The 20,227-nt window shown below is 39.0% G+C and overlaps 1 protein-coding gene across 2 annotated transcripts in view; it reads right to left on the bottom strand.

The window, feature by feature from the left end:
* Nucleotides 1-20,227, bottom strand: part of Kitlg (KIT ligand) — an 82,794-nt gene that overhangs the window by 20,628 nt on the left and 41,939 nt on the right. Inside the window, exons 3-6 of one of the 2 annotated variants that reach the window (XM_027394143.2) lie at nucleotides 14,182-14,244; nucleotides 4,341-4,511; nucleotides 1,520-1,676; nucleotides 712-795 (exon numbers count right to left, since the gene is read on the bottom strand). In XM_027394143.2, the coding sequence (XP_027249944.1) occupies nucleotides 712-795; nucleotides 1,520-1,676; nucleotides 4,341-4,511; nucleotides 14,182-14,244 (475 nt within the window). The remainder of the gene's footprint in view (nucleotides 1-711; nucleotides 796-1,519; nucleotides 1,677-4,340; nucleotides 4,512-14,181; nucleotides 14,245-20,227) is intronic. The other variant, XM_027394144.2, reaches the window with a different exon arrangement.

Below are 20,227 nucleotides of genomic sequence, written 5' to 3'. Positions count from 1 at the left end.
TATTTTAGGTTCAGGTCAAGGTTTGATGGAAAAAAATTCTAAAACGTGTACTTCAGAGATTTTTCTTTTAAAATGATGTAAGTTACTATAAATCTGTAAAAAACGAGGTCCAAGAATACACAGCACAGTCAATAACCTTTGTAATTATCATTTCACAGACTTGAAAAATAAGACATAGGCTTCCAAGAACCTGGGTTCTTGGGTGAAGAGGACAGAAATTTAGGGAAAGAAGTATATTCTCCTCCAACATACATTCTTAGGTAAAATAACAACATCACCAATTTCCCAAACATGCAGTAGTAACTACTGAGACACAAAACTGAAAATATCCTGGGAACTGAAGAGAGTTAGCACATGCACTTGAAATCTGAAAACTCCATTTTGGTCAGGGACATTCCCCACAAAGTTTATTTTAAGCCTACATGATTGAAAAAAAAAGTCTTTACCATATTTCTACAATTAATTTCATGCCTTATTTAAAATAATCTTACAGAAAGTTTATTGGCCTAATTCCTTCATCATTATCTTAAGCTCTAGGGAAACTCAATTCTATAAATCAGATTTTAATTGTCAAGAAGACCATACAAGGAATAACAGTAATAGAACAGTATTATTAGTAATAATGTATAAAAATTTCTTTAAAGTCCATGCAATACTCCTATAGAGGCTACTTGGAGCCATGCATGCATTAAGTCAGATATGTGTACTTACTATTACTGCTACTGCTGTCATTCCTAAGGGAGCTGGCTGCAACAGGGGGTAACATAAATGGTTTTGTGACACTGACTCTGGAATCTAAATAGAAAGCAATAACGTGTCAGTGTTACATGGTGATTTATATGAATTACAGAGTCCCCAAAAGGTGAAGTGCAATACCAGAGTATGTGCTGGGCCTGCTCCCCAAATCTAGATCATTCAGTTCCTATTTATTCCACACTCAGCCCTGCTGCTCACTTTCATCAACAAATCCACCATAGTTATCTTCCAGGACAATGATTTATTGCATGCATATACATGCTAAGAAATAATGAAATATGAATGAATAATGAAAAGTTGTTGGTAATTCGTCACATTTTAAAAGGAAGCAATGAAGTTAGTTCTATCATAGGGACCCAGCTCAGGGAGAATAGGGATTAGAATTAACTCGTGAGGATCAGAATTCAAGTCTTAAGGAAAAGATATGAGAAGTGAACATTAGGGACACTGGAGATGAAGAATACCATAATTCTACTATACTAACAAATAGCAGATAAGAAAATAATAATGTGAGCCCCCATCATGGATTGGTAAGTCACACAATGCTTCAATTCAAAAATATCAAGTATTGTTTTGGTCTTGGATACTGACATCTTTCTAATTATTAATAGATGATAATCATTAGTGGTCATCAATAATTGCTCTTTTATTAGAAAAGCACACATGTTCTTATTATAGCAACACACTCAGCTGATTCAGTAGAGTCTTACAGAAGCCCTAGCTTTCTATGTACATTGAAACTGGAAATGCTGAAATTCCTTACCTTTCTCAGGACCTAAAGTTGATGAAAGCACACAATCACTAGTGTCCGATGCCAATGTAAAGTCCTTGAAGGCATCAATGGACCTATTGAAAATACTGAAGAACTCTTCAGGAGTAAAGAGTCTGGCTTCTGGCCTCTTCGGTGATTCTTTTACATTCTAGAGCAATGAATAAATGAAGTAAGTAAACAAGATCCTATTTTTCAAATAACACACAGACTTGACTGATATCAAAATAATGGACAATTTACTATGTCCTCAAGATTCAAGTATTTGAACTTTACAAGCCAACAGTTTGAGCAGTTGTTCTAATAGACACAACTTAAATGGCTAAGGAGGATAATGATGGCATCAGATCAGTCTCAGACTCAAATGCATGACCTAAGCAACTAGACAAAGCAGATGAAATACAACAAGACAATGAAATGATTCCAATAAATAATTAAGAATTTAAAAAATACTAAAGTATGAGTGCTAGCTATTATTATTATTATTATTATTATTATTATTATTATTATTATTACTGACTTTTTGAGACAGGATTTCTCTGTATAACACCCCTACCTATCCTGGGATTCAATTTGTAGACCAGGCTGGCCTAAAACTCAGCAATCCACCTGCCTCTGCCTCCTGAATGTTGGGATTAAAGGCATGTGAAGGCATGTTCAACCACTCCCAGTGAGTGTTAGCTTTTACAAGACTCCTCCATAACACATGTTCCAAGAATTTACATCTGGGCATCCCAAATATAGACAAGGATTTGAATTGAAGGGAACTCTTTTAATTTTTTTAATTTCTTACTAATGAGTCCATATGTGTTGGGGGTGGTGGTGGTATGTGCATCTATGAGTAAAGATGCCCAGAGTCCAGCAGAGGGTCTCACATCCCCTGGAGTTGGAATTATAGATGGTTGTGAGTGTCTCAACATAGGTTCTAGAAACTAAATAAACTTGGACCCTTTGCCTGAACAGCAATTGTTCTTAACTGCCAAGCCATCTCCCCAGCCTCCCAGGAAACTCTTATACGTTGATCTAGAAATTCTGCTAATAGGCAAACACCCTACTGAAACTCTCATGCACATATATCATAAGACAGAGATAAACTGTTGCAGCAGTATTTGTAATCCTTGCCTCAATCAATGGATGTGTGGCTTAATAAATAATGATATTCTCAATAATAATGGAATACTCTATACACAACAAAAAATCAACTGTTATGTGTATGAAAATATATCTTATAAACAATACTGGATAAAAGAAACACATAAAAATAGTATGATTGACTTATATAAAGCTTGAAGATTCAAATCATACCAATATGTTAGGAACATATAAACAATATTTATAGTATTAATAGCACACATCTATAATGTCTTGGACTCTAGTAAAAATGTCATAACTAGCGAATGCACATTCTTTGTTATTTATAATACTTTATCCAACACTGCCATTTATTAAACAAAATTAATCTTCAAAACCTCAATATACATGATATTTCCTTTGTGATAACCTTGTGATGTACCCATTCTTCTGTGATTCATACTTGTTATGAATGAAATGTCATTCTATCTGCAACAGTACTATGATGTACGTAGATAAGTCAATATTAAGACATTGTGAATTTCAAGGTATGTACTAAGTTTAGAATTTAGATAGTGAAACAACAGAAGTGGTAAACTGTCATGAAGAGATTATTAATATGACAAGAACACCAAGCAAAGACAGCATTAAGTAGGACTTGAGTCTTGAAAAGTAGCTGGAGTTTTGATTAGAACAGAGTTAAAAGCAGTCAGGTCTTTCAAAAAAGTGTGTTTAGACTTCTAGAAGTTCAATAGGGTAAACTGGCTAGTTGAACCCTCTATCCAATTAGATAACTGGTCCTTAACCTTCCTAATGCAGTGACCTTTTAATACAGTTCTTCATGTTGTGGTGACCCCCCAGGCATAAACTTATTTTTGTTGTTACTTCACAACTGTAATTTTGATTCTGTTATGAATCACAATATAAATATCTGATATTCAGGGTATCTGATATGTAACCCCTGTAAAAGAAGAATGTCCCAAAAGGATGTGTCGCACAGATTGAGAACCATTGAATTAAATCCTCCAAGACTTAATCTATTACAAAGATAGTACTACAAATAACAATATCAAGATGCATCTACATTTATTTTTGCTGGATCTGTTGCTAAAGTACTCATCAGAGACACTCTATGGTTGATCCTTGGGAGAAGGATTGTGCCACCAACCCATTTTAGACATAAAGAAAGTAAAATACAGAAAAGTTAAAGATTTGTAAGATTGATCAGGGACAGAGTTAGAATTTGAACCTCTTGCTGTTACTTCCTTCAGTCCTGGGGCACATTACTGTTTCACAGCCTCAGAAGCCAGAGCAGAGTCATGTGATGACCCTGAAGATGCACGAGGAATCAAAGTGCACTGCTGTTGTCACTGTGTGGTAATTACATCACAGATAACAGGGTAAGTTGTCTGAGTTTTCCAAGAGCAACATTGGGTTTAAGTACACTTGTAACTTACTAGGAAGGTGGTATGAACTTCAATTAGTATGAAACAAAAATGCAAAAGCAAAATTGTTTTAGCATTACTATATTTTCACCTTAGGTGGCAATATTTAGGCCTGGATATCCATTTTAGCATTGCAATAGAACTACAGAATATGGACTCAACTTAAACTATTCTTAAATTAAAAGTTTATAATTCAAAATAACACAAAATCAGGAGGCACTCATCCCATCAATGCCATTGAATAGGAAAGGTCTTAAGATATGTAGAAGAAAAATTGATTCTGATGGCTACCACATTACCTTAGGTGCATTTTCTTCCATACATTCCACAAGGTCATCCACTATTTTCCCCAGCTTGTCTATGATGGAGTAATTGCTCAAGCCTTCAGAAATATTTGAAAACTTGTCCAGAAGGTCAGTCAAGCTGAGTGACAGTTGTATTACCATATCTCGTAACCAACAGTGACTGGGCTGGAAGATATTCAAAGAGAAGACCAAGCATCCATGAGTAAAGTAGAGCAGACCCAGAGTATTCTTCAAATCTGCTGGTGCCTTAGTCACTGGCTACAAGACAAAGGATTTCCTTAGAATACAGCAGGTCAATTCTTGTCCCAATCAAGTCAGATTTAACAACCATTTCAAAATAAACAAATGCACGGAGATCAGAGGAAATGCTCAATGATTTTGCCCTTTCATGGAAGAAAATGAAGCCAACATTGAGCCTCACCCTCCCCCCACACAAAACTCACCTATTAATGGCCTTAAATTCTATGGAAGATTATTTATGTTCTACTCACTGTGTCCTCAAATGAGCATTAGATACAGGTTGGATTACCAAAAGTTACTGGGGAAGGGAGTCTTAGCTCTGAAAGAACTCCCAGGCTAAGATAAATTAACCTGAAGGTCTTGATAGGTTTCAAGGCTTCTAGACAGAGAGATTACATGGGTAGGAACGTGGTTTGAGATCTGAATCGAAGCACTTCTTCCTAGTGACAGAACCAGCTGTGTTATTTGTGGGAGTAAGTGCAAAGTGAAAGTGTATTTCTTGTTCAAAATTATCATTCAGCAGTTTGTTCACAAACTATCTAAAATTTCAAGGTTGTGATAGTGGAACAGTAAGCCAAGCAGGCCCAGCTCACAGAGCCAGTTCTGCCCACTTGTTAGATAACCCCTAGAAGTTGGAATCAGGCCTTACTGCACTCAGGTCTAGCTGGGAGACTCCAGGCTAACGACATAAACTCCCAATCACACATTGCATGTGTGTAGCATAAAAATAAAGGAGATAGTATAAGAACAACATTTAAAAAAACAAAAGTCTTGTTCTCTGTGGTGTGTCTACTATAGAGTATTCTGGGGCATGTGGGGGTTGCTGAGAAACTACATATAAAAGGATATATGAATAAGTGGAAAAAAATTCATTAGAGGCTGGAGAAATGACTCAGTGGTTAAGAGCACCTTTGCTTTTGCAGAGGACTCGGGTTTACTTTCCAGCATCCTCAGGATAGCGCAGGAACATCTCTAACTCCGGTTCCAGGGACATAATGACCTCTTTTGGCCTCTGAGGGCACCTGGCAAACACACAGTGCACATACATGCAAGCAAGCACTCAACATAAAAATGTCAAAACTGCCAAGCTCCTACTTGGGTTACTAAGAAATCCCTTTCAAACCTGTCAGTCATCCAAGTTGATCCATTATGTGAGTATCATCTTCCATCAGGCCCTGAGAACTGTCAGGTACAGCCTTCTGAGCAAGGGCCAATAGGCTAGGAACACAGCACGCACTACAATACCATTTATACAGTAGAACAGCCATCACCAACCGGGATAATCAGCTACCACTATGCAAATTTTCAGCCATAATTTAGCTCTATACCACGCTACCAATATTCTTGTCTATCATCTTGGATCTTCTGCCACAATTAAATTCCTTTGTTTTGAACTAAGGTCCCCCTTTATCCTGTGTGGTTTCTTTAAAAAAATAAAAGTGTTCTTTCTCTCTTCTCTCTTTCTATGCCCCCACCCAAGACCTCCTGGCTACCATGGCAGACTATGCTCATTTGTTTCTTACTTTAGACCTGGGGAAATGTCAGAAGATTCACTACCTGCTCTGTTTAGCTCCGCTTACAAAATTTCATCATCTCCTTTCTATTTAGTTGTGATTGCTCTCATTTTCATAGACCTAAATCAAGTCTGAGCAATGGGATAGCCCAGGGCTTATCCTTTCAAACACATGGACACCTTGTCTTAATTATAACAATTTCTTTGACATAATGCCATTCATTCAGCCGGGCAGTAGTGGTGCACCTTTAATCCCAGCACTCAGTGGGCAGAGGCAGGTGGATCTCCCTGCGTTCGAGACCAGCCTGGTTTCAGAAGGGAGTTTCAAGATAGCCAAGGCAGGGAAACCCTGTCTCGAAAAACAAACAAACAAACAAACAAAAAAAAAAGCATCCATTTATTCATTCATTTCTTTCCTTTATCCCCACCCTGTTACACAGATAGGATCTTGCTATGAAGTCCAGATGAACCCCCTCTTTGTGATCCTCCTGCCTCTGTCTGTCTCCCAGGTACTAGGATTAGAGAAACATGCCACCATATGCCAGAATTGCTATACACTTTTGGGTATCCTGTTAAAAATACACATATTTCTAAGCCCTTGCTATATTTATCCAAAAGTCATTATTGTTCGTGGCATAGTTCTCTTGAAAAGACTGCATCTTTAAATCAGCCCCATGCATTCACTAATCTGTTTACACAGCTATGCAGCGGCTTTTAAGACTCTTGGATCTATTGGAAAGACAACCAAAGTAAACAATTTGTATTCACTGTCAGCCTCTTTTCACCTTCCTGCTGGGAACAGGGTCGGGCGCAGTGCAGGGGGAACCAGTTTTGACTAGAACATCAAGCAATTTCTCTTCCTTCTTTTTTTCTTTTTAATTAAATATAGTCAATGATTTGCAAAGAGAACAAAGCACAGTGGACTAAGCATTTCATTTGTGAGATGATAGGAAGTCTGTTTCTCAATTCTTCCAAGATTATGATTATGAAATAGATGATTAAGTGTTGTCAAAATCACAAACAGAATCTTTTCTCCATTGCCTTAAAATGGCATTATCACTGCTTCTTATCTTTCTGAGGCCATTAAAACTTTAATACTTGAAAACAAATATTAACTTACAGCAGTCATTAGAAGATAGAATGTTCTCGTTCACTCAAAGAATGCACAAGATTGGGAAAGTAACCCAAGATGTCAGAGACAACACATGGCTTGTACATTTCTAAAGGACATATAGTTTGATTAGCTTTCCTTTTTTTCTAATCCATACATATATCGATCAAAAGAAGAAATAAAAACTGCTTAGAACAGGGAGATTTGCCTGAGTTTTTCCTTGACTCCACACTACATATAATCTTATCTTCCTTCCTGGTACTTTCTGACTTCCATTTTCTAAGTATTTCACTCGTAAGATGATAGGAGGTTAATTAGAGTAGTCCTGTCTGAGACTCCTGGAACAGCTTGTGCTTCCTACTCCTATACATTTGTAATCTGTATTAATCAAAAATGCTAATTGACTTCCTGACATTAAACCAACATCTTTGTACCATGAGCAGATCACTGCTATTAGTGATTTAGCTATGAATTTTCTTAGGGATTTGAATGGACTGTGGGCACCAAATATCATGATTTCACTACATGACTAAGGAAAAGACACAATGAAAGGCATATATAATTATCAGTATTCTAAACACGAGTGGGAATATTAGCGGCAATGATGAAAATGTTCATGCACTCCTAAAGCCAAATATTCAAAAGGAGATGCATGGATCCTGTAATATGTGTGATGGAGCCATTCTGCAGTACTAGTACTAGTCAATTTGAGCCATGCATGAAGAAAACGCAATAGAAACACCTTGGGGCTTGCTAAGTCTGGCATATTCTGTCCTCTAAGAATCCAACACGTGATTCTGCATCAGTTTCAGAAGTACAGTCTCATTGTGGTCACTATAAGATTCATGGGCTCACAGTAAATAAAGCATACTTGGTAGCCTCATACTTTCTTAGGGAGCCTAAATTTTGTATAGTGCCAATATCAATCAAATTCTGAGGGAGAGACGCCCTATCTGGTAATCTATGAATGATATTTACAAGGAGTATTCACCCAACTTCTTTTCCTAGTTAAGCTTGATTTCACTATTGTTTAAAAAGGACTAAGGTTGTCCTTATCAGTGTGGTAAGATAATCTTCTTCAATACTTCTTTACTACAATTAAATGTTGTCTAGGAAGTAGTTTTTGAGTAAGGAATACACACATTGAGTCACCTAGAGAATGGAAAGGAATCCAACAAGGTGAAGAGGCCATTCCTGTTCTTTCTGTAGTTAAGAGAGAATAAACAAAGAAAACAACAACATCATCATGCCATCTGGGCATGGTGGCACACCCGTATAACAGCAGCCAGCACATGGGAGGCTGAGGCAGGAGGACTTCGACCATGAGACCTGCCAAGTTGTCATCATCAAAATAATAATGACGAAGATGATGATGATGATGATGATGATGGCATGGTTATTCACATGGCATACATAAGGCTTTTTAAAAATATCTTAATTATTCCTTACAACACTCTGAGATGAGTGCCTACCACATACTCGTTGATTGCCCTGTAAGTAATAGGCTGTTACACCCACAATGAATATCTTTTAGGAAATTACACAGAAATCAAGAGATACTAAGACAACATTCCTTCAGCACACACAGGGTTAGTGCACTGACCACTGTGTCTTCAGTATTAATCAAAACACTCAGTTCAGATTCTATGTGGTGCTAATTTCCTAGGGTCCCATATTAAAAGGGGAAGAGAAAGCACAGTCTAGAATGTAGATAAAGACCTTGTGTGAAAGCAAGACCTTAATCTGCTCTTAAAAGAGCCGTCAGCTAAGATATGTTCACTTCCCAAACAGCCACAATTGCATGGTAGGGTAAGTGGGCAGGAGCAAGGATATCCCTAGAAAGGGGAAGCAACCTCAGCGTAACACAGGAATGGAGAACAGGTAGGACTTCAGGGGGCAGTGATACATCGGGCTGGGTGATGAGTTGTGTAGAGGAAAAATGGATATTACCATGGGGAGCCAAGATTATGGAGAGTCTTTTTTTATAAATATCAGGCTTAGGGATTTGGCTTCAGCAAACTAGAACAAGGAGATGGTTCTTGAACAGAAATGATTCCATACAAACAGATTAGAAGACTCAAATTCAGAACTTAAAACCTCTTACAACCAAGACTTTATGGCATGGGCACAAGTTTCAAGGCATAGGAGCCTTGCTGAGGTTCAGATACTTGGAGCTGAGTTGCAGGCATCCAGCCATCACATCACCTGGGACCTCAAGGAAATGACAAGTGATGACACATCAGGGAAATGTTTCTACTTCATTTCCTTGCATCCTTCCATCAAATATTTATTAAATGCCCACCACTCAGAAAATACTGCAGGTATAGAATAGCATGTTGAAAGAATACAACATGTATGTATAGTCTTCATTTTTATGAAATTCGTTGGCTAGGGGAAGATATAAATCAAATAGCCCTGTATCCAATCAGGAAACTTCTGCGTCCTTGTTGCAATATTGCCTTTTCCTGTTTCAGAAGATGAATGGGAAATCATTCAGCAGATATACAGGAGAGATAGATCCACAATTGTATAATCATTTTGAAGTCTTTCTTGTCAAACCAAGAACTAACTAACGTACCCAATAACAAGTCCTGGGATGGTGAAGAACAAAAGAACACAGAGCCGCTGAAAGAGCCTCACAGAGTGAACCTGTTTGTGTCAGAGGAGAGCTACAGAGAAAGACAGCTAGGAAGCTTACTGTCCCAGTAATAATAAAGGCCCTCATCAATCATTTCCCTCTTAGCTATTCCTTTAAAAAAAAATACTTTATGAACTGGGCCTATGACTCAGTGTGCCTGGAATGAGCACAGTCTTGGGTTTGATCCTAAACACCAAAACAAACAAAAACTGAAAACAATGTACCAGTGGAGATTAGCTCAGGTAATAAAGGTCAGTAGCTATAAACTGAGATGAGGAGCAGGGTTAATGTGGGCTTAAAGTGTCTCCAAGACTGCTAATGGCTACATGCACAGAAATCAGGTGCACACCCTCTCTTGGGGAGAGAAACAAGCTGCCTTGTGGGAGATGGCATTCGGACCTGGAAGGGACAATCTGATCAAGTGTCATCAAGTGGCACCATGGCTTAGAATGCCTAAATTCCACAGAATCAGTAAGAGCTAACAATCACATTTCCAAGGGAAGGCTTTATCAGGAGGAAGGCTCCATTGCCATGAAGACAAAGGCTGAGGGACTTCTGAAGGGGACTTTAAGATAGAATCTGTTGATTTCCTATTGTAGCTAGAACAAATTACCACAAAGCTGGCAGACAAGATGAAGTTCATTTTACAGTTCTTGAGGGCAGACATACGGAATAAATCTTACTGAGGTAAAATTAAGTCATTCACTGGTACTGAGGGAGAACTTTGTCCTGCCTTTTCCGGTTCCTACAGGCTACCCACCAGTACTCCTGTAGCCACTGCTTTCATCTCTAAAGCCAGTTGAGGAACATTTGCAAATCTCCCTCTCTATCTCAGATCAGATTCCTTGATAAGGATGCAATTACATTCAATGGCTGGGCCCACTTGCCAATAAAATCTGAACTGAACTACTTCTTGATAGTCCAAGCTAATCTCATCTAGAAATCTTAACTGAACTACTTCTTCAAAGTCCCTGTAGCGAGATAAATTAACTGGACTATGATATCTTTGGGGGGAGGTCACTATTCTTGATATTAAGATCATGATACTGAAGAGATGGCTCAGCACTTAAGAGATATACTTCTGGTCCATGCTCCAAGTTCAGTTCTCCAGCACCCATGTCTAGCACCATAGCACCTATACTCGTGTGAGTGTGTGTGTGTGTGTGTGTGTGTGTGTGTGTGTGTGTGTGTGTGTGCATGTATGTGCACCCACAATTTAAAATAATAAAAATTAAAATGTAAATCATGATCATGAAATGGACCTTTACCAGAAGAACAGACATGAAAACACGAAGAGATTAAAACTGAAGACAGCCAATACATTAAGATATAATGACTGTTGCTAAATTTACTAGAGAAGAAAATGCCTTGCTGATAGGGAAGATAATTATTCTCTACTTAAGAAACACATACTAGCTGGGCAGTGACAGGCAGATCTCCGTGAGTTCGAGGCCAGCCTGGTCTATAGAGTGAGTTCCAGGCCAGCCAAGACTGTTTCACAGAGAAACCCTATCTTGAAAAACCAAAAACCAAAACAAAACAGAGTAACACATACTAAAGTATTTAGAAGCAAATGGCCACAATTTATTTGGAAAGATAATATGAGACATATTTATATAGGAAAAGAAAACCTTGATAAAGCAGATGGATGTTGAGGGAGAAAAAAAAGCAGTTGAACCTGGATTAGAGCATATAGTGTTCTTCTAATATTCTTGCAATTACTCTGCATAATGAAAGGCATTTCCAAAGAATTATGTACACACACATACACACAGAGAGTTTTCTTTTTCTTTGGAAAAAAAAATATATATATATACATATATATATGTATATATATATATAATTAAAAAATGATAATTTCCAGCACCTCCTGGTCTATGGACTGCTACACACTTTAGAACACACACAGCTTCAGCAACCCCATGTCCATTCTTTCTATAGTAACTGTTAGGTGAATGAAAGAGACAGCAATGTTCATTCAGGTATTTCTAAACTTCAGAAGTTGAGGGGAAAATCCTACCCATTCTACAGTTGTGAGGATTTTGAACTGGTGAATATCAGTAGACTCAAATATAACTGGATGATCACAACCTGCTATTTCTGAGAGAAGATCTGCTAGGTTACTTCCTAAGGCCCTTGAGTGAGGAAAGTAGACTTTTCCTTTTCAGTGTTTAGCTGGTTTTTATAATAAAAGTGAAAAATAAACAGTATCCTGCCCAGTGCCCAAGGCTGACTTTTATTGCTTTGGCCCCAGGGAATCTTTCTGGCATCAAGTCCCACTCCACCCTCCATTGTTTAAAGACAAAAGATTAGGCAGCTGGGGCTCTGACCACCAACAAATCACCACAGGCCACTCAACTGGGAAACGCCTCTGGTCTTGGCAGAAATGAACCCTTTAAAACGAAGGTAAAGGGTAAGACCCCAGTTTCTATGCTAAGCCCTCCACACTAGATTGCTTTTCCTGCCAACAGCAGTGGCCAAGAACAATGTTTCTCAGTAGTTCCATGATAGCGTGCCAAGACCAAATAATAGCAGGTTTCTCTCAATTGCAGAAACACACACAAAATATGTGGCAATCAGTCGGCTTTATTTTTACAAGCCTGGCTCTAGCTATCACCAGCTCATACTGAAATTTATGATTTAGCACCATCTATGATGAGACCAGCACAAAATCATCTATTTAGTTATTCCCGCCCAACACTTGCTTTAGCAAAGAGCCTCGGGGTTGCTTTGAGCAAGTCTGGCAATTGCCAGGCTCAAGGGGGCTGCAGTCAAGAGCGAGGAGTCTTTATTACCTAGAAACCTCCTTCTAACACTTGGCTCACCACTGTAATTATTCACATGCCCATTTTCAGTAACCCAGGGTTAAGAGTCAGATGGGTGGGGTGGTGGTGGTGGTGTATGCTTCTTAGGTCTGTCATGTTCAAGCTGTAGAACCCTGGTCAAAATAAGTCTGGGCTGCAAACCTCCTTGAGTCTTTTGTAAAATATGAATAATAATAGTCTGCCTAATTTAGAGGCTCTCCCTCACCTTTGTTGGGGGGAGGGGGAGTGACATCCTTCATTTTGAAAATGAAAAAAGAAATGTTACAAAAACGTTACGTACTCTTCTCTCAATTTTTATTAAGACGTTTTCATTATCTTCTTTTTGGTGCTGCGGATGGAATCCAGGACCTTACATATGCTGGGCAAGTACTTGAATGAATGCTGAGGCTAGGTTTTTAACCTTGTGAGCACAGGCTCAGTTGTGTTCACTTGTTGACTATGTGATCAAACGACTGCATTGACTAATTTTCAAGCCGCTCACTCTACTTTATGTTTCTATTTGCAGAGAGCTCTGTCACCTGAATTGACAGATGGTGGCCAGGCTCAAGGATGGTGGTCCAGCTTTAAGATCCATGTTCTAGGGAGTTCTAAAGAACATTCAGTAGTTCATGCTAAAATGGTCACCAAGTAAAACAAGTATAGCCACGGACAGTCTCTTGAAATGAAAACCTCGTGTAGTACTTGAAAGGCGTTTTAAAGAATGCACTAGTATGTTTAAACTGGTAATCATTTTGATTGATCCACAAAACCCAGAAACACCACATGGATAACCAACACACATGGTGAACATTTGGTATAGGGAAATATGGGAGTTGCAAAGGAGAGGGAAGCCCAAATGGCTTTAAATTTATTTCAGGGTTACACCAGCTACAGTGAATCAGCATGCACAGCATGTATGTTGAAAACATGTGACTAAGTTGCAAGCTGGAGCACACAGTATAACAGCATTAATATTACATGTTTTAGTATGGCAAACCTAGAGGTCTTATTGTGTAAAAGCATGCAGAGTTACTCTGTATTATTTTGGTCTACATAAGTCTACTGGAGTTTATCAACAGATTAACATCCAAGAACTTCCATAAAAACAGAGAATTCCAGCTCAGAACAACTTGTACCGTATATGTGTGCGTGTGTGTGTGTGTGTGTGTGTGTGTGTGTGTGTGTGTGTGTGTGTATTATGTAGGAGACATTGTCAAGGAAAATAATTAATTAACATGATTTTATATTCAAGCCCCTTTGGCAGATGTTCAGCGGAGAAGGGGACATAAGTTGCTAAGTATAACAAAGGTCAGATTCCTTTTAGTTTACAGGCCTAAAATACAAGCTAGAATGCCCACTGTTAATCGAGCAATGGCTTGAGGCAAACATTTTTAAAAACTTGTATAACTCAAAACCTACAGATATCATCTTCAAATCAAGACAAAGAGTAGAGAATTTCTTTAGTGTGGATGATCCCGTTTCCCCCATTAGCTACTAAAATACAACTCAGAAATGTACAGATTACATACCAAAACATCCATCCCGGTGACATAGTTGAGGGCTATCATATAGTCATTTGGAAGATTTGCCACCTACAGAGACCAATAAATAAGTGAGTAAATACAAAAGAATTCCTTGAGACAATCCATACATTCCACCTGTTATATAATTTACATTCCACTCCCCTTTGTAATCCAAAACACAGTGACAAAACAAAAACTTTTGAATTCTCAAACTGATCATGGGTGGCTAAATAGATTCCATACCTGGTACTGGAAACCTAGTCAATTACCCATGGCTAGTCACGGACCTTGGAGGAGAACCTAAAACCATCACTTTATTAATTCTACTGGGTTTTGGAAAACGTAACATGAATCTTCATTTCCCACTGTAGTCCAGGAATTCCCCTTCAGGACAACTTTCCAATTTATTTCTATGTAAGGCTATTATGCTTTTCTCGTCAGTAATTCTTAAGGCGATAGGTCAGGACGAAGAAGGAAACTTCTAGATGTACAAGGTCTCAAGTCTCAGCAGATGTGCATTTCATCTAACAAGTCCTGTGGGGATGCTGACAAACACTCTAGCTGGAAGGGTCCCATGTTGATCTTAGGAAGAGGGAGGAAAGCTTCCAGAGGACAAGGCTACTCTTGTAAGAAATGGACATTAGAATTAGAAAGGTTAGCTGGGCGTTGGTGGCGCACACATTTAATCCCAACACTCGGGAGGCAGAGGCATTTGGATCTCTGTGAGTTTGAGGACAGCCTGGCCTCCAGAGCGAGTGCCAGGATAGGCTCCAAAGTTACACAGAGAAACCCTCTCTCGAAAAATCAAAAAAAAAAAAGAACTAGAAAGGTTTAGATAGGACTTGGTTCAGTTACATGACATGCTTCATCAACCTGGTTAACTTCTAAGGGCTCTGAAAAACATCTAACACGCTTAAAGCAATAGATATAGCTGGTATCAGTGAATCAGCAATGGGCTGATGGATCACACTAGAAGAGTTTGGAATTAAGCTAAACTCTCTTCGTTTCCTTCATTTATAAAACAGATCCAGTTACCTGTTATCAGGTAAGTGAATGTGCCAAACACATTGTAAAATAGCAACCCATGTACTTTATTGAGAACTAGCTAGGAAACCTGTTTCAAAGGCGTATAATGTCTTTATCCTCTGTCTGCTGTCTTCACTGTTCCTATAGGAAGCTGGGATCACATGCATATTTACAAGGGTAGGTTATCTCCGACAAGTTTACTATGACATAAGACATAGCTGCTTCTTGGTCTTGCCAATAGCTTTTAGAATCTGAAAGCAATTTGGTGAGAAAATGTCAGGTAAACACAAGTGAACAGAGCAAAACTAAGATAGTAATTAATCCCACAGTGGCATTATTCCACCGCTCACCCATTTTGCCTTCAGTGGACAAATTTAACAATTGGGATTTCTGCAATACATGTGATGATTAATAGCAAAGGGGTCTAGCAGTTTTCAAAAATTCATGCTATTCTAGGCACTGGTATCTCTGTTTAACAAGTAAGACCAAATCACCTGATTGAAGTCACTAGCCTCTCAGGCGTTACTTGTGGACTAGAATCCAGGCTTTCCCAGTAACGGAAGATGCATTGCTGCATGGCTCAACTGCACATGGTCATCTAGTGTTCGGCCCCATGTGCGTTGGAATAGACTGTACCTAACAGTCTACATGTAAAATGCTATATACTAGCCTAGCATGGTGACACATGTTGGAACCTTTGTGAAACTATTATCCAACTTATACTATTCTCACTGCCAACTGGAAATAAACCCCGGCTTCTGTAGAAGGTGGTGCTGTTTTATTTATTTTAGGAGTTAACTCTTGCATTCTACACTTTAACTTTCTTCTTCTCAACCTTTCTACCATGCTTTTATTATTTCATTTGTCTTCTATATCTTTACCCCAACTTTGCAAAGCAAAACAACACAGTCATTGTACACAAGCCCCATCAACAAAGACATAGTGTATACCTTATATACCTTAACAGGCATGAGTTATTTATAGTTCATGATGGACTAACCATGTAGATTAAAGTCATTCCATGAGGAACACACAAGGAATGGTAATATGCTGAACACAGGTTGCTGAAGAGCTGGTTTGTATCACTTTTCAAAGTCGAAGTTTAGAATTAGTGTTTAAAAACCTTAAGACAGAGGTAAGGGAGATGCTGGCCAACTTCATTTTTATGAAAAATTAACACACAAAAGTTGATTTAAATAAGCCAAGGAAACCTCACAAAAAATGTCTATGTCCAGGGCACTAGCATCTCCACTGTGTCAGCGAGAGGATGCAGCTCCCACTAAGCTATTTGGTTCATGGTGAGACCAAAAGAAAGAAGAGACTGTATTTGAACACGGCTTTACAATTCATAGTGTGTTTTCATACAGTCACTATTGTAACCCCATGAGACATGCCTTATTAGGCCTATTTCACAAATGAGACTGGGGAAGGAAGTATGAGGGTATGGAGGTTAAGTGGCTTCTCCAAGGTCAGAGGTACCAGGAGGACCTGGAGGAAGGAAAAAACCCTGACTAACTGAGCTGCTGTCTGCCCACCAAGCCACTGTGAAGGCTCTTGTTAGCACTTGGCTTTTCTTGTTTGCTTTCCAATTACCTTTGGAAGAAAATTTGAAAAAACAGAGCTGTAGATATTTATGATCGTTTCATAAGTCCTTGTATTACTTTCTCAACATTTGCAGTATGTTGAATAGGACTGAGAAAATATGAATAACCCAGAAGTAAATTCCATGTCTCTATGTTTATTGATCGCCGTGGAAAGTTTTATAGAGAAAAGAGAGCCTTCAACCTGACAGACAGATATTACTTGAAGGTGAGGAGTTTGAAGTTGGGGCCAACAGTGCAGGATCTGAAGACAGACATTTACATTGGATGCTGGCCCGCCACCTGCTAACTGAGGTGTGGGAAGTGACTCCAACCACTCCATCTTTCATCTCCATGTGCATAAATGGAAATTAGACTAGACTGTGGCTAAAGGATTTATGAGGATTAAATAACTCATACTAAAGGCTAGCTGGGCATCATGGTGATGCATGCCTTGATTCTCAGCTCTTTGGAGGCTGAAGCAGAGGGATAGTCATCAGTGTGCGACCCCAGAGATACAGGATGTGTATGCAGCCCTTCTAGGTTATAGGGCACCAAATCCACGGTGGAAGAAAGGAAATGATGGAAAGAAAATAAGGAGGGAGGGAATGTAGGGAGGGTTTGGACATGGTATATAGTAGAATGCAATAAAGTGGGGGAATACTGCATACAAAACTATCAATGAAAAGATTGTGGTATGTTTGAGAGACTAGATAGAAAAGAGACATTGAATTAGAGAGACATTTGAAGGATAGCTGAATAGCAGGCAAACAGATTCCTGTGAGAGGCAGCACCACTCAATGGGAACAGTGGCCCTTAGGGACATCACATTATCTCCATGGACTTTCCACTTTGTCTGTGAAAGAGGATTAAGTGGATAATTACTAAGATTAAGTCTGGTTTAACTTTCTGGCAAGCAAGGAAGGAAAGGGGCAGTAAATTTAGGATGAATAGTCTAGAAGTACGAATGGAAAAATGGAGATGTCTGAGATCAGCAGAGAGTTATAGAGTCACTAGGGGCGTTCTGGACATTGTTCAACATTTGCACAGAGAGCAGAAATCTCTAGAAAAGCAGTACTAAAGCTAACTGTTGGTGTGCACACCTGTAGTCCTAGCACTTGGGAGGTGAGGACTGGAGGATCAGGAGTTCAAAGTCAGATACAGACTACATGGAGGGATGGCGAATTCAAGCCAGCCTAGGCTACATGAAATGTCAATGGAAGAGGAAAAGATAGAAGGATGAAGGAAGAGAAAGAGAAAGGGGGAAAGAAAGAGAGCAGGAGGAGGAGAAGAGCGGGGACATACATGGGCTGGATTCTTCAGAGGTAACATGATGGTGGCAGGGACCACACGATGCACTAACTGTACTAGAAGGACCCATTTGCAGTCTTCCTTGGATGGCTGAGGATTGACCGCACTTGGTGACATTGGAAAAAAACAGCAAAGGAGAAGAGTTTTCGGAAAGGCTCAAAACTTTGCCAAGGAAAAGGTCTTGGCAAGGCAAGCTGGCACTGGCTGCTCACCAGCCCCTGCAGGTATTTGGACTCAAGAGAAAAGAACACAAAGTTGGTACACTTAACTCCATCTCAGGGTCACTGATCTAAAATGTCTGGCTCTCATGACTCAAATGTCATCAAGGTCCCTAAAAGTCATGCAATCAATGGGCACTTGAACATCTGTTACAAGACCCTAATGGTCTCAGTGTTTCTCTCAAGTCCACAGTAGTGACTCATGGTTTCCTTGGCACCATCTATGCAATGTTTTCCTTTTCTGACCTCTCTGAGAAAAAAGGTCATGATCTTTGGTCTCATCAGAAGCAGAGATGTTTAAGAATCACGGCTGAAGCAGAGAATTCTCAACACATCCATCTCAGTTTGGTCAGCTTTCTCTAATGTGGCTTTTGGTTCTCAGTATACTTCAAGAAAAACACTTTTTAGTGTCTTTGGACAACTTTTTTCCTATTAGTAATGTCTAAAAATCTAATTAACTAGATCTGCTACCATTAATTTTTCAATGGTATCTGGGTGATTTGAATTGTCATTTTAAAAACTAAAATGACGACTTCAGAAAACTCCCCTTTTGTCCCCCCTTTGTCTTTTGACCCTCCCCAACATATGTGTACACGTGTGAAAGTCAGAAGACAGTTTGTGGGAGTCAGTTCTCTCCTTCCTCCTGGAGGTCCTAGGGTTTCAACATAGGTCCTCAGGCAAACATCTTTGTTCACTAAATTAACTCAACAGTCCCTCTTGCTGAGATTTAATTGTGAAAGATGGTGGGAACATGAGGCACCTTTAAGAGGTAGCTAGGATTCTGTCCTTAGGAATGTGGGTTGCTCTCTTGATATAATATATATATGAACTGGCTATCTCAAGAATATGATTGCCATATAAGCCAGCTTGACCAGGTCTTAGCTTTGTTTTCTGTGTTATTTCTCTGTCTTAGGACTCTGCAAACAGAACCACTAGCTACAGTCTTTGATGTATACCAAAACTATGAGCCAAATTAGAACTCTTCATAAATGACCAATTCTGAGATACTATTATGCTATTAGCAACAGGAACACAACAGGATACATATATATACCTTATGATGATTCCAGCTAAGTTATAGTCATATAGCTTCTAAATGTAATAGCTTCCAGTCACAATGAGAAAAAGTGGTTCAAGAAACAAAATTCATTGTCTTACTCTGGTAATTCACAAACAACAGCTGAAATGTTTACCACAGGCTGCTGGCAATGCCTTATCAATTATGAATATCAATCTACCACAAGAAAAAACCCTTTGAGAAAGACAAATCATGATTCAGCAGATATTCAAAGATTAAACAAACCAGGTAAAAAGATTTAAAAATTCACATGTAACTAAATTCTCCCAAATGAAGGGAAAAGAGTACCACAGATGAAGACTAGGGAGAACAGATGGAAAGAATCCCCTTGAACTATTTCAATATTTGGATGCCTTCCTACATGAGCAGTGACAAACATGAAGCACTGTATCCCAACTGTCCATAGAATTTTTCAAGTCCATCCTTTCCCTGGAGACTCGACACTTTCCTTAGGTAGGTCTGGGTTTGCCATTTAAAACAAGTCTTGCAACTTTTTTCAAAAACAGAGCAAAATGTTCTGTAAATAGATGGACTATTATGCTAAGTAAACATGCCAGAAGGATTTTAAATAAAAGCTGTGGGGACCATAGAGGCAGTACAAAATGTCCAAGAAGAAATTAAAAGAAAAAAATATAAAGCTATAAATCATGTGCTCGTGAGCCATGAGAATCACCCAAGCAAACATTCTTTAGGTCTGTGGGTATAGTGCAAGTTGTCACCTACTGTAAGGACACAGCTGGCAGGGAGTACAAGGGAATGATCTCCACTGGAGAAACGGCTGTGAGCCCAAAGGAAAAACATAGTGAGAGTTCAACGTTCTTCCCGTCACAACAAATGCA

This window comes from Cricetulus griseus (genome assembly GCF_003668045.3).
Source record: "Cricetulus griseus strain 17A/GY chromosome 1 unlocalized genomic scaffold, alternate assembly CriGri-PICRH-1.0 chr1_0, whole genome shotgun sequence".
Classification (NCBI taxonomy): domain Eukaryota; kingdom Metazoa; phylum Chordata; class Mammalia; order Rodentia; family Cricetidae; genus Cricetulus; species Cricetulus griseus.
This window is presented reverse-complemented; position numbering and strand designations above follow the sequence as displayed.